Source organism: Populus alba, chromosome 7, assembly GCF_005239225.2.
Source record: "Populus alba chromosome 7, ASM523922v2, whole genome shotgun sequence".
NCBI classification, from domain to species: Eukaryota; Viridiplantae; Streptophyta; class Magnoliopsida; order Malpighiales; family Salicaceae; genus Populus; species Populus alba.
In genome coordinates, this window is record NC_133290.1 from 7,201,766 (window position 1) to 7,228,442 (window position 26,677).

Below are 26,677 nucleotides of genomic sequence, written 5' to 3' on the forward strand. Positions count from 1 at the left end.
AAAATATTAAAAAAAAAAACAAAAATTTCAGCACTTCTAAACGGGCAGAGCACAGCAAGCCAGCGACACCAAAACCCAAGAACAGTGAATGATGTATGAATCCAGCCAGATTAAAAAAAAAAACCAACCAATCAGATTCAAGCAATTATTGTCCACACGTGTAAATCCCGCATCCTCCACACTCGTTTTCTCCACCACCACCTCACCTTTACTTCTTCCACATTTCGCCGTCTTATTCGAATCCCCCTCCCCCACTTTCTTCTTTCCCATTTTACCCCCCCTCCCCCCCTCTTTTTCACTGGCAATAATCGTTTTCGCCGTCGCAAAAAAACCAAACAACACCGACGAACTCAGCGCCACCGATTTTTCGATGGCCTCAGCAATCTCCGAGCGAGTTGAGCTCGCTAAACTCTGTAGCTCTCGAGACTGGTCGAAAGCAATTCGAGTTCTTGACTCGCTCCTTGTTCAGTCTTGCGCCATTCAAGATATCTGGTCCGTCCGTTCAATTTGATTGATCTTCAATTTTCTTTAATCGATTTGGTAATTGTGATTGTGAATTTGATTTTTTTTTTTGTTTGCATACAGCAATAGAGCGTTTTGTTACAGTCAATTAGAGCTACACAAGCATGTGATTAAGGACTGTGATAGAGCGCTCCAGCTAGACCCTACGCTTCTTCAAGCTTATATTCTCAAAGGTGCTCTAATTCCCTTCTCTCTCTCTCTCTCTCTCTTGTTTAGATTAGATTAGATTGCATGAGATTGCTGAAACAATTATTGCGTCTTATTTTTCTTTTTATCAATTTTATATTAAGGAATCCAATTATCTGCTTGCATGATTGATTTTTATTACTGGAAAAGAATTTTGATTCTGCGTTTTTTAAGGGAGAAAAACAGTGATCACTGGTGTTGCTTGCTTGTTAGATATGCAAATAATTGGTTTATAATGTTATCTTCTCTGTCTCTCTGAATTGGTAATGCTTTTTAGTTTCTTTATTCATCAGGTTTGTGGATTTCTGGCTGAGTGGTGTAGGAGTTGCTAACAAATTATGTCATGAACAGTTTAATGTGAAAACAAAATTTGAATTTAGTTCATGAAAAAATTAGTGGGCTATGGAAGTGGTAATGGTTTTCCAAATTCTGAGTGAAAACACCAGAATGACAATTGGTTCATTATTGTGGAAGAAAATAGGTGTATAATTAGCATTTATCAGATGGAAAATAAAGAGTGGATGACACGCAGGAGCATGAACATCATGTACTGTCTTCAAAGAATAATATAATCTGGAATGTAGATTCTCTTTTTTCTCTCACATACTCCTGCTTCTCTTTCAGAAATGTAAATTGATCAAAAGTTAAAAACTTACTTTGCTTGCCTGTTTGAACAAGGAAATCATCATTTTGTTATCACATCCTTGTTTGGTGTAAGTGTGTAACTTCTGATCCATGTAAGAATAGATTGGATTGTTACCTTATTATCTTCAAAGAACAATAGAAAGTGATATAAATTAGTTTTGTGACTCTACCAAATTTAATTGAGAAAATATTATGCATTGGGCTCATGTGTTCTATTCTGATGCTAGCCTCCTGCTCATTGTCATCTAGGTCGTGCATTTTCATCCCTAGGAAGGAAAGATGATGCTCTTTTGGTGTGGGAACAAGGCTATGAACATGCTCTGCATCAATCTGCAGATCTAAAGCAGTTGCTAGAACTGGAGGAGCTCTTGAAGTTTGCAAAACAAGACAGGAGTGCTGGTTGTGAAATCCATGTCGTTGAATCTAGATTGTCTATGTATGCATCTGAATCTCGACCTCATAGCAAATCAGATGAAACTTCTAAGCACCAAAATAAATTGAGTGACATCTCTAATTTATGCAGTGGGTCAAGGAATGTACTGGGGATCCATAGCAAGTCTGGAGATAATTTTGAGATACACAAGGGGATAAGTGATGAAGTTGGAAGGTCACTTAAGCTTGTTCCTGAATCAGGATGTCATACCAATGAAAAATCTAGTGAAACCAGTAAAAATCCCAGTAAAGCGAGTGATAAATCTGAGTTGTGCAGTGAGCTAAGGGATGCTCCTGAGATCTGCTGTAAATCTGGGAATAATTTTGACACGGATAATGGGTTAAGTGATAAAGCTGAAGGAAATCAAAAGCCTGCTATCCTAGTGAATGATAATCATGATATTCTTGATTTGCCAAATCATGTTTCTGAATCTTGTAGTGGTGTAAGCAATGCATCTGAACTATCCAGTAGATTATCTATGATACCTGGCAACTTAGGAGATACAAGTGAAATTCTGAGCAAGTCAAGTAATAAAGTGAACATGCATAACGAAGTAACTGATGAAACCAAAGGAAATAAAAAATTATGTGTTACTAGGATTTCAAAGACCAAGTCCATAAGTGTAGATTTTCGACTGTCAAGGGGTATAGCACAGGTACTTGTTACATTTTCATCTTCTTATTTTCCTAAAATGTACAGTTGGTGCCTACGTCATGCTCTTGATATTTTCATTCTTTTATCTTGTTTAAAAGCTGTAATCTACTCCCCTTGCAGGTTAATGAAGGAAAATATGCTACTGCCATATCTATTTTTGACCAGGTAATTTGTTTTGGCATGAGTGCATGCATCAATTTGATAATTTTCTGTCATCTGGGAATTTATCTTCACGGTCCCTTTTTCTGTTTTCAAAGAGTAGGTGGGTGTGGAAAGGAACTAATCCTCGTATTTTGGCACCATTTTTGAAATTTGTATGAACCTTTTGTGATTTCTTTGGCACATTTTATACTCAGATACTGAAAGAGGACCCCACTTATCCTGAGGCACTTATAGGAAGAGGGACAGCACGTGCATTCAGAAGAGAACTAGGATCTGCTATTGCTGATTTTTCAAAGGTATCAAACTTCAGTGCTCTGCAGGCATATGAAAAAATTCCAGCTCTGATTTATAACTGGCTATGATTTATGATTTAGGCTATAGAATCAAACCCATCAGCTGGTGAGGCATGGAAGCGGAGAGGGCAGGCTCGAGCTGCCTTAGGGGAATCTGCAGAGGTAAGTGAGATCATTTTAAACTTATGCAAAAAAAAAAAAAAAAGAAAAAAAAAAAAGAAAGAAGAAATGTTTGAAATATCAGTGTCTTTTAATGTATAAAAGAGTTTGTCTTTATTCCCTTTGTCCATATGTTTCTAATCTTTGTTTTTGGTTTTTTAAATGACCACGCAAACAAGCTTATTAAGTTTCCCATAAAAAAATATACAGTTTTCTTAAAAATAAACTGCTTTCTTCCACTCTGCACAGAAGCTTTTATTTGCATGTGGAGCGATATTGTATACTCATGGAGTGAAAAAAAGGCATCAAACAAACTGGACAGTAGATCTAAAACATTTTTATATGTTTCATATTTATAATTTATCAATATAAAACCATAATTGTTAGTGCCAGTTATTAGTTATTATGAAGTTGTTCCTAATGACTGCAAGCTCTAGGAGCTTGTGATAAGCTCCTACCGAATCACATTTGTGACATAATCATATTGTCTGTTAATACTAGGCCATTAACGACTTGACTAAGGCATTGGAATTTGAGCCAAACTCTGCAGATATCTTGCATGAAAGAGGTAACTTCTTGAATCTAGATCTTTTCTTGTACTTGAATGTTTCGGTAATCTTCTCAATCAGATGCAGCAAGCGCTGCTCCTTTCATTTCAACTTCTATGGACTAATTGCAGCAAGTCATGTGAAAAATTACTTGATGTGTCTATTGTATTGGAAGGATCTATAACTGAGTGTTATCTGCACCCTCCTGTAGTTTTTCAGGATTAAAAGTAGTGGTCTTTATTGTTAAATCTTAATATAATTTGCTGTTAACATCTTGATATCACAAGTGGAACATTGGCAGACTTTTCTGATATGAGTTGAGTTCTAACGTCTAATCAACATGCTTCTTGATACTGTATCAGAGTTCTCTCTCTTTTTTTCAATGAAGTTTTGCAATGAAACAGAATTGCTAATAATGCAGGAATTGTTAGTTACAAGTTTAAGGATTTTGATGCTGCTGTTGAAGACCTTTCTGCATGTGTGAAGCTTGATATGGAGAACATGTCTGCCTACACATATTTAGTCAGTACCGATCATATGAAACTATACTGATTCTACACTTGAGTTATATTATAGATTCTATTGATGATCATGCACTGACTGCCTGTTTGACTTTAATAGGGTTTGGCATTATCTTCAATTGGAGAATATAAAAAGGCAGAGGAGGCACATCTAAAGGCAATCCAACTTGATCGCAATTTTCTTGAGGCATGGGCTCATCTAATCCAGGTATCTATGAGATACTATTATCTCTTATATGAGGGGCACAGTTTAGTTGATAATTACGGATCGTCATGATAGTTATTGTTGTATTTCTAATGTCAATGCATGCAAGCATTAATTGGCAATAAAACACAGACCATCATGGAATTGGGCTGATGAGAAAGTCTCTTAACAATTGGCAGGCTTGTACAAAGCATGTTTCCAATATTCTGAATCTACACATTTTTCATTAACATAAACTTATTTATGTTAAATTGTATTTTCTTTGAATTGATACAACATAACAGAAGATGTTGTAGAACACAAGATTAAGAAATTGCTTTGATGATGCATACGTGGATAGTGATTGTGTGAACAAAATAGAGGGGAGTAAAACAATAAATTAGACTTTTATGGATGCAGAGATGAGAGAAAGATGGAGGATGGAGAGACTCAAGTACTCAAGTTACCAAATAATTGAAAATTTATGTTTGATCGAGGTATTATTGAGATAACAAGGTAGAATGGAGATGAATGAGCTTAAAAAGAAAATGCAAGTGATTTGGGAATGGAAAATTAGCAGTTGATAATAGAGTCACTAGGTTATTTTCAACTTCACGCACACACACACATACAGATTGTGCTATCAATTTTTGATGTGATGATTCCTTTTCTTTTTTTTCTTTGTTTTGTTTTTTAAAATATCTACTTATTGCTTCTTCAAGACACAAGGCAAGTTTGTTAACATACTTCATATCTTACTATATCTGTCTTGATGGTAAACTTATTTCGTACTGAACTTGCTCAACATCTATATACAAATGGGTTCAGCTTCTTATTCTTTGTGGGTTTCCTGTGGTATTTAAATCTGAATGAAACACTTGTAAAGACTAAAATTTGTAGTTAATTGATTCAAAGTCTGAGAGCTTGGCGCACTCAAGGTTGTTAAAATCATTTTTTTTTTTTTAAAAAAAAAACTAGGATTGGTAAAGGGTTTCAAAAATCAAATTGTAAAATCAGAAGTTATTATAAACTACTAAAATTATGTTTTATAACTACAAATATAACCAGAATAAGTAAGAAAGGGCTCCACTGTCCTTCACTCATCCCATCCCATCCCATCCCATCTTGATTTTATGTCTATTTTTTTTTATGAAGATTGAAACTACTAAATTCAAATATCCTTATCATTAAGCCACATAAATTACCAGGTTAATAAAACACACTTGTATAAAAGAAGTTATTGGTCCAGGCCGTCAAATAAAGACTTGATTTGGGCCATGTTCAAATCAAGCACTTGAAAGGACTTTTCTTCCGTGCAGAAAAATTTGTAATCATTTGGTCAAATATCCAACACAACAACATTATTAAACCATGTAGTTTCTTTCTTATCTTCTCTATTTTTCTGTTTTCCATCTTTACTCCATTAAAGGGCCTGAAATCTTCTAAGAGTGATTCTAGTTTGTTTTCCTATACTTTATCAATCACTCTTCTTGCTCAATTGTTCTCATCCTTCTTCTTCTTAGTTTTAAGTCACACATGTCAGAAGAAAATTAGTCAGAGGATGATTGAAAATAGTGATCAAACTCCATTAGAACACAGAAAATGGAAATGGGATGAAGAGATAAGAGAGTAGGTAAAGAGAGTGCAAGTGACAACTATAGATTCAGTAAATAATAGTAAAAGGAGGCAGGCATAAGAGAAGGGTTAGTTTTGTCACTGTATCAAAAACTCCTAATCCCTTTCAATTTTGAACTCCTTAAAAATGCAGATAAACTCATGATTTTAAAGAGCTTGACATTTCAATTACTGATCTCATTCTAGTAGGATTTTCTAGAGGAGTTAAATCATAGGTCAATTTTGAAATGTAAAACTTAAGAATCGTACAATCCAAATGTGATTTTGATATCCTTGGGTATAATTGAACATTGATTCCTGTGTTTTTTAGAACTAACAGAATGGTCTTGTCATTTTAGTTACAAGGTAAGGCTTTAGTGGCTTTGTAACTTCATTCCTTGTTAATTATGCTTTATAGGGAATATGGTGTTGGTTTTAGAAGCACAAGGATTAAAATTTAACCTGCAACTTTAGGAATTTAAATTGCATTATTTAAAGTCCGTTCATGCTATCCTCACTAGAGGTTTGAAAAAGTCATGATTCATTGTGTCTTCAGAGCACTATAGAACTATGCTGCACCAGGTAGCTCCCACCATTTTACTTGGTGTTAAAATTATAATGGAAAAAACTGCATTGCTAGTTTTGTGTGAAGCAGTTCTGTACATGTTTGTATTTCAATTTGTCTTTTTGGCAGTTCTATCAAGATTTGGCAAACTCAACAAAAGCTTTAGACTGCATCAATCAAGTTCTCCAAATTGACTCAAGGTAACTGTCACATCTGTTCCTCTTCTGGATGAGTATGCTTACCTTCTGGTATCTGGCTCTTCCGATCCATTTATAAGCTTTTTTGAATTATGATTGTTACTGTTACTGCTTTTAATAGGTTTGCAAAAGCATATCATTTGCGTGGGCTGCTGCTTTATGGAATGGGTGAACACAGGTATTTTATACCAAATAATTGATGCTCTGAATGATTTGAGTTTTTATTTAGTTGAGAAGTGGTTCTCACAATTGACTTTTGTTATCTTTGGGACCAATCCATTGATGATGCTATGAGAAATTGGGAAGAATAATTTACTGTAATAATAAAATGAGAGGGTTCACAGTTCTTTGTGGATTTGCTTAACATGATGTTACTGTTTGCTACATGACAATAAAAACTGTAATGTCAAATAATAACTTGGTCTTCTGTCCTAGTTCTAGGGTGATGATCTAATAATAACTTCATCATCTGATTACATAGCTACTGATGCATTTAGGTTTTTCTTTTCTCCTGATATTGTTATTTAACTGCCTCAGCATTCCCATTTCATGTGTGGATCCATGATTTTAATTCCAAATAACGACAAAATAAGTGTACGGCAAAGCATTTCCATTCATTTGTGTTCTTGTGCTTGAAGAACATCCATTTTGTATGTCCTGTCTGAGTGCTGCATATTGTATAGTGAAACATCTTCATGTTTGTCATCAATAAGCCATTCCAAAGAAAAATCAAATCTTACAACACCAAGCAGTTACTTCTGATGCAATGTTAACTGGTTTAGCCTTTTTTGTTACTTTTCTAGTTTCATCTGTTGAATTGCACCACTGGTGATCAACCTTATGTTGATGGTCCCCTATTTTAGCATGATTTTTGTATAGAAATTTGTAGAGCTTCCTTTAGTGTTATAAAATGGAGATGCGACTAAGAGTTGGGTTTTGGATTGTGGTAATCATTTGCCAAGCCTTAATGGGATACTTTGACATTGCTTCATTGTATTCTTTTCATGCATTCTAAACGCTGTTTCTCCTTTTTTCCTCTCAAACCATAACACAAAGGCTATCAATTCTTCATAACATCTAATTTCTTGAATGTCTACCATAAGCATTGGAATTAAAGAAATTGAAGAAACTTACAAGGTTTATAATGCATTAAAATGTGGAGAGTCTTTGAAAGTCCCTGTTTTATGAATCTTATGCTTTTGAGTATGAACAACTTACATAGCGGACTTTTAAATATTACAATCAATAATTTCTGTTTAATTTATACAGTATAGAACAATCAAAATGTGCAGTCTTTGAAAGTCCCTGTTTTATGAATCTTATGCTTTTGAGTATGAACAACTTAGCGGACTTTTAATTATTACAATCAGTAATTTCTGTGTAATTTACACAGTATAGAACAATAATTTCTATGATAGATGTGTAGTTCCATGAACGAACTTCACTGAGGAAGGCAGAAAGACTGTCATGCTAGATCCCTATTAAGGAGTAGAGAGAGAACATATTATGGATAAGGGGAATAGAGATAGTGAAATACAGAATGAAATTCCTCCATTGTAATGTAATATTCCAGCATTCTAGAATGGATAAGAAAAAAACAGAATTTCTATAGAAAAAAATGAAGACACTAATTACCTGACTGACAATTTAGAGCAACTTCCTACAGTTTAGATGCAAGAACCTGGCCAGTCTCCCATAAGAATGCAAACATGAAATTGAGATAATCTCACATGGTAGTTCTTGCATTAAGCAGCGATGACTGTAGATTGCATGTGTGCATTTAGAATTGTTTCATCATCAGTGTTGGTGTTTTCTCACCAACCAAATTGACTTTTATTTGTTGCAGGAAAGCCATCAAGGATTTATCAATTGGGCTGAGCATTGAAAATGCAAACATAGAGAGCTTATATTTACGAGCATCTTGCTATCATGCTATTGGAGAATATGGAGAGGCGGTAATGATTTCTTTTTTTTCTTCCATTTGTTCTCATTTCCCATAACAGAGTTGACCCCCTTAGATTACAGGTTCTTGAATAGCATTTATTTATTTAATGCTCCTACAAGCAATAGACTTTAAGTTGTGGGTTATATTCAAATTCATAACTTGTATTTTTTTTCTTCAAATCTTTTAGGACATAATTTTCAATATAATTCAACAGTATCAATTCACACACGTTTGTCTTTTGGAAATTTTTTATCCAATCCATTAGAAACTGTGAATATGCTCTCATTTTACTTTTCTTTAGCATATATTACACTACTTCTATAATATATCTTGTTTGTGGACAATTTTTTTTATATGCTGAATTATCTATTTGTAGTTTGATATTTTAAACTTTTTTCTCGAAGCTCAATTTATATTTGATTTAGTAATGCAAGCTGACATCTGAACAACTAAAATGAAGATATGTGAAGCTACTAAAAGAAAATGAGCATTCAACTTCTTTATATTTTGTATATAAGTCTTTTATTACAGACCTCCTTTATTTTTTGTTCTCACCGTCTACACTTGGGAATTGACTGAAATTTTGGTCAGTCTCAATAACATGTTAAATCTCTACAACCATTTTTTCCATCAGTTTTCATAACATTTATTTGATGGCAACAGGTTAAAGATTATGATGCTACACTTGATTTGGAACTAGACTCAATGGAGAAGTTTGTGCTCCAATGCTTGGCCTTCTATCAGGTAGGGCTTGACTTAAGATTATAGCTTAGTACTTGTTAGACATGTGCCCTGTAGTGCTCTTCTTTTGAATAGTTAAATTATTCCAGGTATTCAAGAATGCAACTGGTAGCCATAACCACCATTTGCACTGTATATGATTATATATACAGGGTTGCTAACTTGCACAATCCTTGAGCAAGTTGGCCTTGTGCCACTTTTATTGAATTTAAATTACCCCTAAATATAGAGTTTTTGAGCTTTTAAATGTCAAATCAGTGAAAATAACGAAAACCCTTGAACTCTCTCCCATCAAAGCATGGTTCTCTCTTCTTTGCTCTTGTTTTCTATGCTTTGATTGCTGAACAAAAAATTTTCACATCTGAAAAGTTTGGAGAAATGTATGTTGATTTTCGTTACTGAAATCACTTGCTTTTGATATGGAAGAAATATATGTATATTTTTAAATTGCTATCTGATTGTTTGCTCACAATATAATGATTAGATTATATTTATAATCTTGATGCATTTAAAACTTGTGTCATATTAGGAGACAGGAAAAGGTTCGAACTTGACTTTCAAAAGAATAGAAGTTCAACCCTGTAGTGTACACAGTTTTTTCAATTTTCAAAGTTCATCGTTATTTAATTGAGTAAAGATTGGCATGTGAGTTCCTATTGGTCGATTAAAAAATTGAAGTGGTAAGTGAATTCAATTATCTCTTATAAATTGATCATGAAAGGCCTTTCTGTTTGTTTGATTAGTTAAAAAACTGCAGTGAAGAGAGAAAAGATGTGAAGGGGGAATAAGTGAGATGTAGGTTTTTGTTAGTTTGACATACATCCGTAAAACCCTCTAATTATAAGGGTAATTTAAGTCTGGGAAAAATAGGCACAAGTTAGCACCCCCTATATGTAATATAAACATTTTAAGTTTTGAAACTTATTTTGGACTTTGTTTCAGCTAAGATTTGAATTACCTGGTCACCATGTTGAATAAGATGTTCTTACTTCCCTTTTTCATAATACAATTGTTTCGCTCGTGAGTTGAATATGCAGAATACAGGTGGCCTCTACTGTACCTTCTTTTGCATTCCAGCAGCAATGCCTTTTAAAGAATATTAGGTCTTCTTTTCTATAAATTTTGAAACATTACAAAGAAGTATCATAACTGCAACATTTTAAGTAGCCACTTATTTCCTTTTTTATTGTAACTGAAAGCTTTATGTTTTAAGTGTCATTTGTTTTTTTCAACTGATATCATAATGTAGTCAATCCACATGTAATTTAGAGGGACATGGTTTATTACGAATTTGCAATGCCTTTGCTTTTACTGAGGCATTGGAGACAGCCCCATACTATTTAATAAACCAATTGGGTAGTTATCACATTTAAACCCAAGGAAGTGTATAACTGACCCTAATTTTTGAAGAAAGAGGGTTCTAAATTAAACTCATTTATTTTGCAGAAAGAAATTGCATTGTACACAGCTTCAAAAATCAACAGTGAGTTCTGCTGGTTTGACATTGATGGAGATATTGATCCTCTGTTTAAGGTGATAGTTATTGAGAAATTTACTTTTTCCACAATCTTATACTCTTTGCTATTACTGCTTTACATCTCATGCCTTAATTTTAGGTTTTTTTTTTTTTTTTGGTATTTTTTTTTTTTTATTGTGTACATGCTTGTGAACTCCATGAATATTTTGTTTTGAGAGCACACTAGCGTTTTAGACATTTCTTTCAGATATAATCATATTGTGTGTGATTTACTATTCATCCATAAACTTGCATGTTATTAACTTCATTGGAAAAGCACTTTGGTCTGAATTCCAACAGCCTTGATAAAATTGGGAAGAAATAGCAAAACACTTCCTCAGTGCAATTTAGACAAGTACCAACTGGCTTGTTTAGATTAAAATCTCTCAATGCTTTCATGGACTATTCTGATGAAGCAAAGTGCTTTATAATTTAATTAACTTTCTTTTACGTGTGTTCTTCATGCCCATATTTACATTGAGTTATGTCATGATGGAATTTTCAGGAGTACTGGTGCAAAAGATTGCACCCTAAGAATGTGTGTGAAAAAGTTTATAGACAACCTCCTCTGCGGGATTCTCTGAAAAGGGGTAAACTTAGAAAGCAAGATTTAGCCACAACAAAGCAGAAGATTGCTCTATTTGCAGCTGCAGATTCGATTGGCCAGAAGATTCAATATGATTGTTACGGCTTCTTATCCAATAGACGACAGGTAACTGATTTTGCGAACATATTTAAATTAATCTTTTTCTTATAGTGTTTCTATGGTTTCTTCATGTTCTTTTTATGTTCTCAGTATTTGTATATGTAAAATCATTTTGCATCTTTCTTGTTTCCCGAATGATTGTTATAGGTGAAGTTTCCATATTATTTTAATGTTTTTTCCATGTAGTTTTGAAATTGAAACAAGTTGATATCATGTTGCACTAGTTCTTGTGGTCGAAGTGACTAATTTGGATGCTATACTAAGAATTGATGTGATCAAGTTAGTTACTTGAAACAAAGAATGAATTTCACCTCTGATGACACTTGTAGTTTTGTAATGCTTGTGAATTGTATTGTTTTATTTTCATCTGTTTGGTTCAAATTGAAGATTATAAAACCATTGAGATGTGTTCTTCTCTAACTATTATTTTTTTGCAAGGTGCTTTGTTTTGTATTTTATCTTATAGTATGGAGCTAGAAAATCCTTATTCCGAGTGTTAGGTTGGCAGGCAATTGATAGAACGAACATTGTTATGGCATTTAAACGGTTAATGCCTGTTAATTCTTAGCTAATGTTCTTATTCAACAAGGGAAACATTTAAGCCAAAAAAATCGACTCATTGTCAGAAATATAGACCATTTGAAATGGATTTAGGACTTTAAATAATTACAATTTTATTGGAGATTTTACGGATGTGAACATTGAGTATTTTTTATCTACTTCTACTAGTGTATCAGAGTTTCCTGCCACTGTTTCAGTTAAAATTGTCCCGTATGTTCCTAAGTGATGTGTCAGACAATCTTGTTAGCCTTGTCATTTCAAACTACATGATCCGGATTTCTGGGTTCACTTTCTAATACATGATCTGGTCATTTCTAGAGAATTTCTCACTTATCTGAAGAGGCCTGCTAATAGTCTTATCAGGGTTCAATACAATTTTTTAATTCTCTTTCAAGAAGTAGATTTATTTTTTTATTTCCTGTCAATTGTCAAAGAATTTGAGTATATTAATAGATTCATTTTCTGTTACATGTCAGCATCGTATGGCAGGATTGGCCATTATTGAAATTGCACAAAAGGTTGCAAAAGCATGGCGTTCCTTACAAAATGAATGGAAGCATTCTAATAAAAGCACATCAAAATATGGTAAACGTGTCCGGAGAAGAATCAACATACCCAGCCAGAATAGAGGTGGGGCAGGTTGTAGTACCAGTAGTTCCTCTGAAACGACAACCTCATATAGCGTTCTTGAAGATAGATCATCTGGCCGTTCTACGATGTCATGGAAAGATGTTTACTCGATGGCTGTCAAATGGAGGCAGATATCTGAACCTTGTGACCCAGTTGTTTGGGTTAACAAGCTAAGGTATGCCCTCTTTATCTACCAAATTGAGTAAAATCTGTTGGGATTGTCATACGTTTTGTAACAGTGCTATTTACCGTATGTGTGATTTTCATTGCCGGCTTGTTACTTTATTTGGAATAGAATGACTGAAAACTATGGTAACTATTTTTGGTTATTTTTTTCTTTTTAATGTGAAACATCACCATCATTTTTATTCCTCATAAAACATTAAACTCAAGCAAAAACAGTACTGTCAAATCAACTCCTTTACTATCTCTTACCTTATTCGCTTGTGAGTTCCCATTCAAACCTGCACTTTCTGCTCCTAGTTGACTCCATATGTAGATCTCACCTTTGTTGAGTTGCTATAGTTATTCATGTGATGCTGAATCCAAACAATTCAGAAAAAAATTTCAACTTTTGTTTTATGTTTTTGAAAGTTTCAGATGAATGGTTTAATATGCTCTTCCTTTCTCCCATTGTTTGTTTTGGTGTTAATTCGGTATCCTTGCAATTCAGTGAGGAGTTCAATTCTGGATTTGGGTCTCACACACCAATGATTCTTGGACAAGCTAAAGTTGTTCGCTACTTTCAAAATTATGAAAGGTGATACCCGGTTCTGATTTCTTTTAGATCAATATTGTCTCTATAAATGCTCACTACTGGTTGTCACTGCAGAACATTTGATGTTGCAAAAACAATCATGAAGGATAAACTCTTTGTGCACAGCAAGTCAGACAACATCATTGATTTGCCCGAAGATAAAATTCAAGCTGTGAGCATTTCAACTCTGTTTCCATAGATGATCTCCCTTCATTTTTTCTTTCCATGATGCTCAAAATAGGATGTGTGTATAATTTTTTTTGTGATGTGAATCATCTAAAATGTATACAAGTGAAAGCTAATTAAATAGTAAGTTATGAAACAGGTCAACTAGTTCCTGAAAGACAACAATTCAGGTGTTGATCGGCTCTTGCTTGATTGTTACTGTTTGAAAGTCTTCATCTTCGTCATCTTCTTCTTCTTTATTTTGAATGGCTGTATTGTTTAAAAGCCTATGAAATGAATAAAATCCATAATTTATTAATTCATTATTACATTTTGATAAGGCATTCCAGTTGATCAAATATTGTCTCAATTGATGTTGTTGGGTATTGGTTAAGAAAAAAGAATGGTTTATGCACAAGGCTAATGTTGAGATGCCATGTGCAGATTATAGATGCAAAAAACTGTTCTGATCTATACAACGTAGTTGGTGAGGACTTCTGGTTGGCCACATGGTGCAGCAGCACAGCATTTGAAGAGTAATTATCTTTTTAATTTGAAGTGCAATGCAGTGAGCATATAAAGTTTCTTTCATTAACATTATTCTTGGATTTTCACAATCATTTCAGGAAGCAACTTGAGGGCACGAGGATTACTCTAGTGAAGATGTAAATACATTTATTGTTGTTGTTGTTGCTACTCGTTTCTTTCTTCTTTTATTTGATAATACACACTCTTCTAATTCTTTTTGTTTTTATGTGGAAATATTAAATGATTCTTTCAGGGTTGAAGGTGGATTTGACTTTGCAATCAGAACACCTTGTATGCCATCTAGATGGGATGACTTTGATGCAGAAATGACAATGGCATGGGAAGTAAGTCAACCAAGTCCTCAAAATAGTAGACCAAAAATCTTGGCATGTTTACTATCATGCTTTCATTTCTCTATTAAATTTATTTTCTGTTCTGATTAGATCATCTGTATTTTAAAAAAATGGTCCTTCAGTGTGTCATTTCTGACGTTCTAACTGAGCTTAAGCTATTTCAATTGATTCCAAATAGAAACAGAAGATGTGCTAGCCATTTAAAAATGGAGTAGAAGAAGCTATGTCTGTTTCCCTCTAGGTTCTTATCTACCCATGGTGTTTATCACAAGGTAGCTTTGAGAACTTCATGTGCTTAATTGACAATTCTAGTGGATGCTGTAGTGGTTGAATGACAAAGGAGGACTTCAAGATTTGGGTTTGACTTAGGAGTGGTCTTTTTACCACCGAGACATCAATGTAACTGTACTTCAAGCCTTTGTACCATCCATTCTGGCTATTTTTTGATATTGTAACTCTTCTGGTTGGAGCTAGACCTGATGGATGATCAAGTTTAATAAATTCTGTACACGAGTTTATACATGCCCTACTTGATAAGGTCCTAAAATTAGCAACATAACTGTACGAACCCACAACTTGGTGAAATTGCAATTACTTTCCTCAGCGACTCTGTGCTCTTTCCTTAGACTCTAGCCCCCATAAGCAGACTGGTAGCTCATTTTTATATCATGAAGTTTTGCTCATGTGTCAGATTCATGGTGTTGCTATTTAACACACCCACCTGCATTTTCTGCTGATGTTTTTTCTTTCTATTAAGACTGAGTAGTGGGTTTGGATTTGCAGGCTGTGTGCAATGCTTATTGCGGTGAAACTTATGGGTCAACTGATTTTGATGTCCTTGAAAATGTTAGAGATGCAATTCTAAGGATGACGTATTACTGGTACGATACATTTATGTTAATTGTGTTGAAATAATTTATCTTGGATAAGTTAAGGCTGTGTGTAATGATTTCTGGAATGTTTTTTAGGTACAATTTTATGCCATTGTCTAGAGGCTCTGCTGTTGTTGGGTTTACCGTTCTGCTTGGATTACTTCATGCTGCAAATATGGAGTTTACAGGGAAAATCCCAAAGGGTTTACAGGTGGACTGGGAAGCCATTCTGAATTTTGATCCGAACTCCTTTGCAGAATCCGTTAAGAGGTGGTTGTATCCTTCTCTAAAGATTACGACTTCTTTGAAAGATTATCCAGATGTCGCATCGACTTTGGCAACAACAGGATCTGTAGTTGCTGCTCTGAGCTCCTCTGATGATTGACCTCCTATGAATACAGAGCAGGTAAGTTAGATGCACTATACGTTCGAGGGGTAATTCATGATTGAGCTCCTATGAATTGGTGATCCATGTTTCTTATAAATGGTGTGGTATTTTTACCATGAGAACTAGGAGTAACTATTAATGCTCTGCAAAACTCAAAACACGTAATAGCATCTTGTCTCTGAGCATGCGAATGGTTCTAACAATGCAACTTCAACCTCAATGCAGTGAGCAAAGCGATGTGTTGCTCTTCCCTGGAATGGAGTACTCTCTTCATGTGGACCAGAATCTCTCCCAATTAGACAAAAGATACCTCCGTTCCATACCACACCAATTTAGCATATCTTGCAGGCATTATGTGTTGTACAACATCTTAGAAATAATATAGTCGCAAAGCTTTAACCTGGTGCAGATCTCCATATATTCAAAAATAAATGCTCATGTTTGCAGAAAGTCTGTTCATTAGGATAAATAAACAACATATCATTAGCTTTGTCGTTGTGTTTCATTTGGCTTGGTAATGATTGTATTTGATCGACATTTTCCTTTGTTGGTTTTGAGCACCTGCTAACATCCATTGGTTGTGTGCTGCATCTTCCTGCCGGAAACTGTGTGAACGCCCGGTCATTTTATATGCTTGGTTTATGTAATGTTTGTTTTTCATGCGTTGATTTGTCCATATATGTGAAGGCTAGGATTCTTCATCGCTTTCCATAGACCATAGGCTAAGATAAATTTATTTATTTATTTTTTTTTCTGTCCCCCGGTAGAGTGTACATGAGGTCACTAAACTTGGTCTGTAAAGGAAGGGTCCCTGTGAATGCACGTACGCACCCACCCACCCACCCACCCAACATCCTCGATAGAGCCAGCTAACGTTAATGCACGGCAAAGCACTCATTTATTAACGGGAGATGAACAATATTAGTAACCAATTCCTCAGTATTCAAACAATTAGAGAGTTAGGTAAGATATTCCACATGCAAAATCAAGATTAGGTATTAGAAAAGATTTTGGTTAGATTTTCCAGTGGGAATTACGGTCTTAATTAGATAACAGGTCATAATCCGTAAGCATCAACGTATTTTGTGGGGAAATTTCAAGGTGAGTTTTCCGTTAGTCAGCTCGATAAAAGTTGTGGAGAAATGGTTAAGACAGAACTAAAGCAACAAAAGTATAAAATTTAAATGGCCTTCAGGTATCAGCGAAGACAGCTTCGAAATCGTGAGCAGTGGCTAGATGACAGTGCTTTTAATTTATACGAGCTATAGCTTGTTACAGTAATAAGCAAGTCCATGTCTCTCTGTTTCTATTATTATTGTTATGGGCATGGCCATACAATAGGACGTTGATCTGCCTTGAAGCTTCCAAATTCGTTTCTCGGATTTACACGGTAGTTCAACACATCTCACTGCATCTTGAGCTGCCAATTCTGCAGCAATGGCCAGCAGCGTCTTTTCTCTGCCTTGACCTACCTTGCTTGCTTCTACTTCTCCGTTCCCCTTCCATAAACGATCCATCTGGAACTGAATCTGGCAAAGAACAGAGCTAATTTATGCTTTATGGACATAATTCAATCAATAATGCAATCTCAATGAGTATTTTGATTAAATAACTATCTAATCCTGTTAGTATTAAAAGCGGCTTAGAGAGCAAATTCTTCTTGCACTAGGATGAAGGAGATCATAGAATAGAAAGGCTCAGTTGACATCCAATGAGACCCAAAGAAATGAAATGATAATAGAAGAAGAGTTTCATTTTAAGAATATTAAGGTTACCACTCACCATTTCTCTCTCTGATCTCTGTCACTTGGCATTGGTCCTCTCCATGCTCTAGTACTTTTGGTTTTTCTACTTCAGCTTCATGTTTGTCTTTTGACTTGGCAACAGTTGCGAAAAGCCATGTTGCATTCATTTGCTTGTGAATCATACGGGCTGCGAAGTATGGGATCTTGGCATTCTTGGTTTTCTCAGCTTTCATGCGTCCATGGATGAACATTAAGCAGTCCATCAAACTCTCCTTAGCTAAACCTTTCATATCATAAGCCTGTGCCCTTCTCCAAAGACTCTTCCTGTGAGGATTCGCAGTGGTGGATAGGCACAAGGCTCTAGTTGTGTCACTGATTACAGCTTCAGGGTTGTTAAGCAGCAAATAACCCTGAGCTCTATTACTATACAGAACTATTCTCTCCTTTCTCATCTTTGATGGGCACAAATCCAGGGCTTTTGTGTATCTGGTAACAGCTTTTTCAATGTGGCCAGACCAAAACTTTTTGTTTCCTTCTTGTTTCAGCATGCCTACCAAGTTTTTTCTCTTTTTCAGCTCCTCCTCAGACATTAGCTCCTCCCTCTTTCTTCTCTCTACCATCAAATCCCATGTCTCCTTTAATGCTCTCTCAGCATCTTGGCTACTCAACTTCAAGTCACCATATTTGATCTTATGGTAATCCTGTAAGAGTGCCTGTGTTACTGCTTCTCCGACTTTTTTTCTTTCATTAAGGCTTCTTAGCTCTACCAAATCAGCCAGGGATAAAGCTGCGGTGTTTATGACTATATATCTTGTATCCGTGTCTTTTAGAAGTAAGAGAAGACAATCAATAGCCAAACACTGCCAATCATCAGAAGATCTTGAGATATTGCATAAAATCTCTATCACTTCTTTGGAATTCGCTAAACTCTCTCTTCCAGTCTTGAAGTTGCACAGAGTTCTGATGCATCCTATTCCACCAGGCGATGCGCAATTTGCCAAGCCACCCCACATGCCGCCCAACTCCTTCAGGAAGTGTTTGTTGCAGATAAGATTTAGCGATCTTCCTTTGCAAGCAAAGCAGTTTAAGAGATGCAAGGACCAGCACTGTAACTGACTAGCCCATTCCTCAGCCTTTCTGTTCTCTATCTCCAAGTCTCCGAGCCCAGTTGTAAGCAGGTCCGAATGGTACTTCACTCTCTTGCTATCTTTAACACCAATAAACCTTCTATATACGGTTTTAATGCAATTGCAAGCTATTTCCATGGCCAACTTTATGATTTCAACTTCATGCTCGGCAATAGCTTCAAAGGTTCTCGCATGGCTAGCCAAGTGGCCTAGTGATCGAACCGCAACTCTTTGCTCAACCCAACTGATTTTGCCTCTCAGAAGTTCTATTAGAGGCAGAACCACATTCGATTTAACTGCTTTCTCGGCAAATTGAACTTTGTTCATGGTGTATGAACCAATAACATGCGCTGCATAGTATGGGATGTAGATGTTTTGATCTCTAAGAAGCCATTCCTTATCGTTAACGGCTCTCAGGATCAGTTTTCCCATGCAGTCAAAGACGCCAAGGGATGGGAACTCAGGATCATCAGGTTGAGTCATGGCAATGTTCCAGATCCCACGTAGGACCAAGACATGCTCTTGATCATCTCTCAGGGGCATTTCTTTGAAGCATCGAGCTAGTTTGGCTTTTCTGAGAGACGGGTCTTGTTCATTCATGGTGCAAAAGAAACATGAAGGATTGGTGCATGCTGGTTCTTGGACCGAATTGATCCTGTCAAGTGACTTCTTTTGAGACTGTGACTCCATTGGAGGTTTGCGCAATGAGTAGTCGTCGAGTTTTTTGAATTCTCGTGGTGGGGTGATGTACTTAACATGTATGTTCAGTACTGCCTGTGAGGAGGGGAGAGATAATTACACTTTAAGCAAGCAAGCAGCCACTAATAAAGTAACGTCCAAAACTAGGCTGAATCATATTCACAGGTGGGCAGAAAGAGAGAGAAATATTTTAGTGGAAATGAAACCAAGTTGGAATTAACAAGTCTTGAACAGGAACCGAAGTGTTTCCTCTGTAAAACATTCTTCGAAGCACTTTAGAGCAGCCGCACTCGAAGTCAATTATACTAGAAATGGTCAGTGGACCGGAGTACTGGAATAGCATACACAGGCATCAACCCATGAGCTTCAAATAACAATATTCATGAAAAGCAGAGACTTCAAAGACTACAAGCATCCATATTAGCTGCAGATCAGGACTCAAGTCAGTCATGATGATCTCCATTTAGAATTAGATCCCTTTAGAGCCAAGAAACTTGCCCTGGTCCCCCCCATATGAAGCCAATCAAAGTGCTCTGTTTTCAAATAATCTATTAACTAGCCATACGCACCACAGTTCATGAACACTAAAGCCTGCTTCTCAGTTAGTTTCCAACTCAAAAAGTGCAGTAGAAATCCCAAAGTATGCTCATGCAAGTACAGCCGGGTTGGTCTCAAGAAAATGCGGCTACCAAAATGCAATCTCTAACTGCAGGAAAAGCATGATTAGTCCCATATTTTGACTATGTGTGTATGGGAACTTGGTTTAATAATGTTCCTGCGCATATTAAAGTAAGCAAAGCGAGTCTTTCTTTTTTAGCATGATTATGAACACGGCCATGATCATGATCATATTATCCACATACAGTTGAGTTCAGATCTTGACGTGTGTGTGTGTGTCTGTATATAAATGCCCTAGCTCTTTTGGTTTGTCGTTATGCGTGCACCAACATGAATCTTAAGGCACATGATAAAAGATAGGCACCTTAGAGTGGACGAGAAGGCGTAATTCCTGGATAAAGTCTGCAGCAAGAATGAATGGAATTGTTTTTGGATTATTTAATTTCAAAGAGTTCTTTAATTTTGCGAGCAAACCACCAAATTAAGGTCATCACAGCTTGAATTTTGAAATGTTAGTACGTGCTGCGAAGTATGGGATCTTGGCATTCTTTAATTGAATGTTAGTACGAAGAGCATTCTATTATTCTCTTTCCTTTCATTTTGTCGCTATCTCTATCAGAAACAAGCTGCGGGAGGACCCTCCCTCCCTTGTCTTCTTCCCTCCTACGTACTTCTTCTCTCCCCATTTCCTTTCTTTTCAAGTTTTAGTGATCGATGGTCCTCGATTCTTAATTCATATCACAACAACATCTAATTATGTCAGTATGCTCACAGCGTTCTCGATCCTCCAAGATTCTTGCTATAACCATCACCAAGCATTTCAAATAGATGGACATGGTGGTGTGATATGGATAACGATGCAGAGCTTCTTGAAATGGACATGGCTGTCCACTATGCTGTTCGTTCGTCAATTGCATAGGATTTTGTTACATAAATTTAAAAAAACCTGTACATGCTGTTGTTTGCAAGAGGGGTGCTGAGAGCAAACAGAACAGAAGCTGCCATGAATTTGTAATATTAAGCATAACTAGATTACGAATAATGGATTCATGCTTGGTTTGAGTTATGAGATGAACAATGTTTGCATCATGCTGCTGCTGTTGTTATTTTTATTATTAATATAGGTGTTTGGTAACTTGTGTGTATCTTGATTAATTTTATAGGCTTTAAAATTAATAATTATATAAACCTCTAATAATTTTAAAATTTATAAAATTTAAAATATAATTTTTAGATCACAACTTGAACGATGAATTAAACTATATCCTCCAAAGTTGTACCATGCACTGTTGTGGTTATTAATTCCGATGGTTGTTGTCGTTAAGTCAAGCACCTTTGGAAGCTAGCGAAAGACATGATGCATGGCGACGGGTTTGCAGAAGCTAAAGGTTTGGAATATTTGAGAAGATGTGATATTATTAGATTGAGATTTTACTTAATTAGACTGCATGGATAAACTAATATATGTTTTTATGCATCATTAAAATAGATTAAAATTTAAAAATATATATGTTCACACTAGACTAAGTTACAACCTTAAAACTAAGATAAGAAGAGATTTGATTATTAAACGGAGATTAAAATTTTCAAAATAATTCTATAACTAATTTTACTATAAATAACTATTTTATTGGTTTTTGTGCTGTTAGATCTTCTAAAATTAGATCTAGAAGTTATTGTTTTGACTAATTTTGTTATTTATTATAGGATTTTTTAAATTTTGGATTATGTTTTAATTTTCTTAATGTCTTTTAACTTTAGGTTGTTTTCTAATAGAAATAGGAGTTTTTTGTCTATTTAAATATTTTATAAATTTAAAAAAAAACTGTTATATATTTAAATTTCAGATAATAAAATTATAAATTTAGAATATATTTCTATACTATTGGATTTGTGCTTGGCTTTAAACTTTAGAGTTGAACTGATAATACTTTATGTTTCTATTTCAATCCTTCATCTTGTTACAAAGTGACCATTGCATTAACTAATACATTCAAAGAATAGGGGTGTGCACTGTTCATATTTTTAAATTGGGAATACATTATTTTAAGTTATATGATAATGGTTTTATAGGTTGAGATATCTTTGGATTTGTTTTTTTATATATACATACAAAAGACTTTTAAGATATATATTTTGGTGATAAATTCAAGACTAATTTTTGCAAAATAAAAATTTATTGATAGTTATAAATAAAAATTAAAAGAATATAGACTAATTTTAACAAATAAAACAAAACACACCCCATTTTAAAGTTTAAATTTTTTTTAGTCCCTAAAATTTATGGAAAAAAGAGAAAATAATTAGAAAATATTGAAGAGAAAGATGATTTTAAAGTTAATAGGCTAAGTATTTTTAGAGGAATTCAATAGAGGAGAAATTTTCACTCTGCTATATTGGAAAAGATAGATCAAGATTGCTAATTTTTTTATTTGGCTATTAATATTATTTTAGAGAGATTAGAGGTTGTTGGTTTTTTTTTTTGTTACAAATGGGTTTTTTAAAGGCTTTTTAAAGTTTTGTTTTAAAAAAAAAAATTGAAAACAAGTTGAGAAAGAGATTTTTAGGGTTTCAAAACTCTAAACCTAAATTTTTTGTCATCAAAGATAATCAAAACATGTTGTAGATGATTATATGTTATATGTAATAAAGGACAACCTGTCATCAAAGTGGTTATTGGTATATCAATTACTTCATTAAAATGGTTAGCCCAGGCATGCCTAGACTCTTGATGTGGCTAGGCATGTGGCCTAATTTATTAGGCCAACAATGCTTATTTAAAAAAAAAGATTATTTTTTTAATTTTTAATTTAATACCTTTCTTCTTTTTATGTTTTTTTTACTTTTTATTGAAATTTAAATTAATATCCTCTCTCTCGGATTTTTTTTAAATTGTTTAGTTTATTTAAAAAAAAAGTAGTATTTTTTTTATAATACTTCAAAGAGATTATTTTAATTCATCTTTAAATTTGTTTCTTTTATATTTGATATAAATAAATTACATTTGCATGGTGTATTTATAAAATTAAAAATTATTAGTTATTGATAAGAAAAAAATAACCTTTAAGATAAAAAAAATTATTTATTTAAAAATAAAAAATTTGTATACATATCAGTTTTTTTTTCTTTTGGAAGAAAAAGTAGCTTTTTATTTCAGTATTTAATTAGCATGAACAATGTTTTCTTAGTTTACTGGTTCTTTTTTTTCTTTTTTGAATTTATTTTATAAAGTGTAAATAGTACTTTTTTATTTTTAAATTAAAAAAATATTTTATATCAAAACACTTTTGTAACATTTATTAGACATGTGCAATCATTCAACATAAAATTTAAAATTCATATTTTGAGCTCAAATAACACTCCAATCCAAATAAAAGTCCATTAATAAAATATCTCATCCATATAAGTATAGAAAATACTGAACATTATTATATTTGAGGTTTTAATTCTTTATTATTTGTATAAATAGTGATATAATTTTTTTTTTCAACTTGAATTTTTTTTTCTAAAGCCAAACCATGCTTTTTACTTGTCATTCGGGTTGTTTTTTAGATTCGTTAGGTTAGTAACTTTCATATGATATAATTTTAAACTTGGACTATGCAAGATTCAAGTCAAGAAGGTTTAAGGTTGAACATTTAAGCTAAATTTAAAAACAATGACAAATATTTCTCTACGACTTGAGTATTTTTTCTACATTATTTTTTTTATCTGATCTCCACTATAGTACAAGCTTGTAAACTAGTATTAAAATATTTTTAAACTATAAACTTCAAATAATTTCTAACTTGTTATATTTAACTAACAAGTTAAGTTTTTTTTAGTCTTGTAATAAAAAAATTTGTATCATGTCACTACCCATGAGACTTCTAGACTAAAAGAGATTAAAGAGAGAGAGAGTTACCATATAATTTTTAAAAAGACTAAGAATTTTAAAGTATGCACTATTCCATCAAAAAAATTTAATGAAGTTGTTATGTTTAATAGAATATAAAAATGATCAAAAAATATCATAAATTACCATACATGTTTTTATTCATAAATTCAAATCTTGAACGTCACTATTTATCAAATTATTTTATAAGCCTATTTATGAGTTTATTTTAAGCCAAGTTTATGTAAATTTGGAATTAATTAAGTCAAGTTTATTTTAAGTCAAGCCTATTTAGCACAGGAAAAATATGAAAGCATAAAGGATGAAGACATGCTAAATTAAATAAGATTTATTGAAAAATGTTGTGAACTTTACATCTGATCCCAAAAATAGAAACCTCGTCTACTTGACATCAGATCCATTAATAAAGGCATGCAAATTAAAATAATAAAATTAAAATGATTTTACAGAAAGCAAATAAATCATTCAACCCTAATTATAAAATCACAATTAATAGCAGATCCCAAAGTTAGGAGCCTCCTTAATTTGATGTCGGATCAATCCCAGTAATGAATTATAATATGTAGAAAATCTTGCCCACAAAATATGACATATAGTATAGCCACTGTTATTATTATTTTTTTTTTTATCAAAAGAGAAAAAAAATATTATTTAAAATCTTCGAGATGATATTTTCCCTTCCTGATTTATATACTATTATTTATATAATTGATAGCATTTTATATACTAATATTATTATTTATCATTATTTATGTCATCTTATTCGGTATTTACAAAACCAAATTAAGATGACATGGATAAAATTCAACCATATCATATGAAATAAAGAAGCACACTAATCTTCAAGTTGTTTCTTGCTTCTTAATTTTTTAAAGGGTTTTGTTTCAATTTATTTCTCTCTATATATCTATAAAATAGTATATACAGTTTCAAGCTTTCTTATCGTATTTCTTGGTCATTCTTTTTGGTAAAGCTTATGTAGCAAATAGTTCTCACTTATCATATTTAGTTACTCATAACATAATTTGATCCATTTTGACTTTTATAACTCTGCCGCCATCGAACATTCTCAAATAAGAGATTTTGAACTCTAGTGACACCATTTTATAGATCAATTAACATGGAGTGGCATTTATAGATTTTCTCTTACTATCGTGCAATAAACATAGAGGACATAACAAAATATTTTTTGCTAATCTTTATAGGTAACAATCATCTTCTGCATGATTTTCTTGATGTTGTTATTGGCTACCTCTACAACACCATTTATTTTTTATTTATATGGAAAGGAGTTTAAGTGTTTAAATTTTCACTTCTTACAAAGTACAATAATCATTTTCTCATTAAAATTTCAAGCATTATCTGTTATCAATATATTTAAAGAACCATACCAACATATTAAGTCTTTCTTAATGAATTGTCGGACTATTTTTTAGGTTAAATGAACATAAGAAGATGCTTCCATCTATTTGGTGAACTAGTTGATCGTCATTATAATAAAATGATGCCCATTACTTTTCTTATAATTAATTAGACCGATAACATCCAATCCCTAGATGGAAAATGACTAAGAAGTTACCATGTTGAACAAAGTTGTTTGAGGCGTATTGATCTTCTCAATGTACACCTGACATTTATAAATTTTCTAACATATTCAATACAATTCTTTTTTATAGTAAACTAAAATTACCATGATCAAAATATTTGTCTAGTCATCATGTGCCCATTAAAGTGTGTAGCATAAATTTATTCATGGATTTGTTGTATATTTTTCTTAGTTTATGTTGTGTTTAGAATTTATAACAAGGTTTCATCAAAAGCTCTTTTGTATAGGATTTTATCATCCAAGAAATAATCTACTTCCATCTTTCTTAAAGTTTCTTTGTCTATTTTAGATTCTCCTAGTGGGTATTCTTGGCATTTGATATATTGCTTAACATCATAGTATTATGGTTTTTCATCTACTTTTTCTTTGACTGAGCAAAAATGAGCCGATGAGTTTCTAATTTCAATGTAAATAGGTTGTACTTAAAATCAATTTTAGCCATTAAAGTTAAAGTTATTAGATTTGTAAGTCGATTCTTATCTCGACTTAATCTGCAAGCTTGGTGAGGTATTCTTAGTAAGGTTTTAACTTTTTATCTTTAGTTTACCACTCACCTTTCACTTGACAAATTATCAACATTGAATCATCATATATGTCAATCTTGACTCACATTTCTAAAACAACTTCTAACTCATGGATACAAGTCTTATACACTGCCATATTGTTGGTTAATTTAAATTATAACTTTATAGAAATGGGGTATTATCTCTTATTTAGGAAAATCACCATTGCCCTAAGCCATTCCCTAAGACATTCACAACAACATCAAAGCACATGCTCTGCCATTCATCTTCTATATCATCTATTTTTGCTTTTATCACTATGATATCCTTGTCTAGGAAATTGGAATTTAAAGGTGCATGGTCGTTAATCACATTGTCTACTAGATGATCAACAATCACACTACCTTTCAAATTGTTTTTCTCTTTATATAAATGATATAATATTTAACCAACAACATTTGTCATCCTGCTATTTGAGTTGATAGGTAAGGCTTCTAAAAAATATACTTGAGAGTGTCCATCTTCGAGATTAGTCATGTGGTGTAATAAGCATGTATTGATGAAGTCGTCAAGCACTCTATACTAGACTACATCTTAGCTTTTCTAATGTACTATAGCAAGACTCACATTAAGGTAGTG

General features: G+C 33.5%; 2 protein-coding genes across 3 annotated transcripts; one reads left to right on the forward strand and one right to left on the reverse strand.

The window, feature by feature from the left end:
• The first annotated feature begins 96 nt into the window (after positions 1-96).
• On the forward strand, positions 97-16,505 carry LOC118047914 (suppressor of RPS4-RLD 1). 2 transcript variants are annotated; one of them, XM_035057352.2, is made up of 25 exons: positions 98-492; positions 586-695; positions 1,603-1,789; positions 1,877-2,441; positions 2,561-2,605; positions 2,797-2,898; positions 2,977-3,057; positions 3,556-3,622; positions 4,024-4,124; positions 4,224-4,331; positions 6,616-6,686; positions 6,805-6,861; positions 8,530-8,638; positions 9,292-9,372; positions 10,816-10,902; positions 11,391-11,597; positions 12,629-12,957; positions 13,456-13,542; positions 13,615-13,711; positions 14,149-14,240; positions 14,331-14,369; positions 14,486-14,576; positions 15,369-15,466; positions 15,554-15,863; positions 16,071-16,505. In XM_035057352.2, exons 1-24 carry the CDS (start codon positions 371-373, stop codon positions 15,840-15,842), a joined length of 3,222 nt encoding a protein of 1,073 aa, XP_034913243.2. In that variant the 5' UTR covers positions 98-370; the 3' UTR covers positions 15,843-15,863; positions 16,071-16,505. The 2 variants fall into 2 exon arrangements, with proteins under 2 accessions (XP_034913242.2, XP_034913243.2); XM_035057351.2 differs by having other exon boundaries at positions 97-492; positions 1,603-2,441.
• Positions 16,506-17,003: 498 nt separating this feature from the next.
• LOC118047915 (uncharacterized) lies at positions 17,004-20,211 on the reverse strand. The gene is made up of 2 exons (XM_035057353.2): positions 17,628-20,211; positions 17,004-17,374 (listed from the first exon to the last, which is right to left on the reverse strand). The coding sequence occupies exons 1-2, from the start codon at positions 19,405-19,407 to the stop codon at positions 17,241-17,243; spliced, it is 1,914 nt and encodes a 637-aa protein (XP_034913244.1). The 5' UTR covers positions 19,408-20,211; the 3' UTR covers positions 17,004-17,240.
• Between the last annotated feature and the right edge of the window lie 6,466 nt (positions 20,212-26,677).

What these genes read in the sequence shown, in the direction of transcription:
- LOC118047914 (XM_035057351.2), top strand. Translation starts at nt 371, where the DNA reads ATGGCCTCAGCAATCTCCGAGCGAGTTGAGCTCGCTAAACTCTGTAGC. An exon ending in CTATTGCTGATTTTTCAAAG is followed by an intron (nt 2,899 to 2,976) that starts GTATCAAACTTC and finishes TTTATGATTTAG; the next exon opens with GCTATAGAATCAAACCCATC. An exon ending in GTTTGGGTTAACAAGCTAAG is followed by an intron (nt 12,958 to 13,455) that starts GTATGCCCTCTT and finishes CTTGCAATTCAG; the next exon opens with TGAGGAGTTCAATTCTGGAT.
- LOC118047915 (XM_035057353.2), bottom strand. Translation starts at nt 19,407, where the DNA reads ATGGAGTCACAGTCTCAAAAGAAGTCACTTGACAGGATCAATTCGGTC. An exon ending in AGAGATCAGAGAGAGAAATG is followed by an intron (nt 17,375 to 17,627) that starts GTGAGTGGTAAC and finishes GTTCTTTGCCAG; the next exon opens with ATTCAGTTCCAGATGGATCG.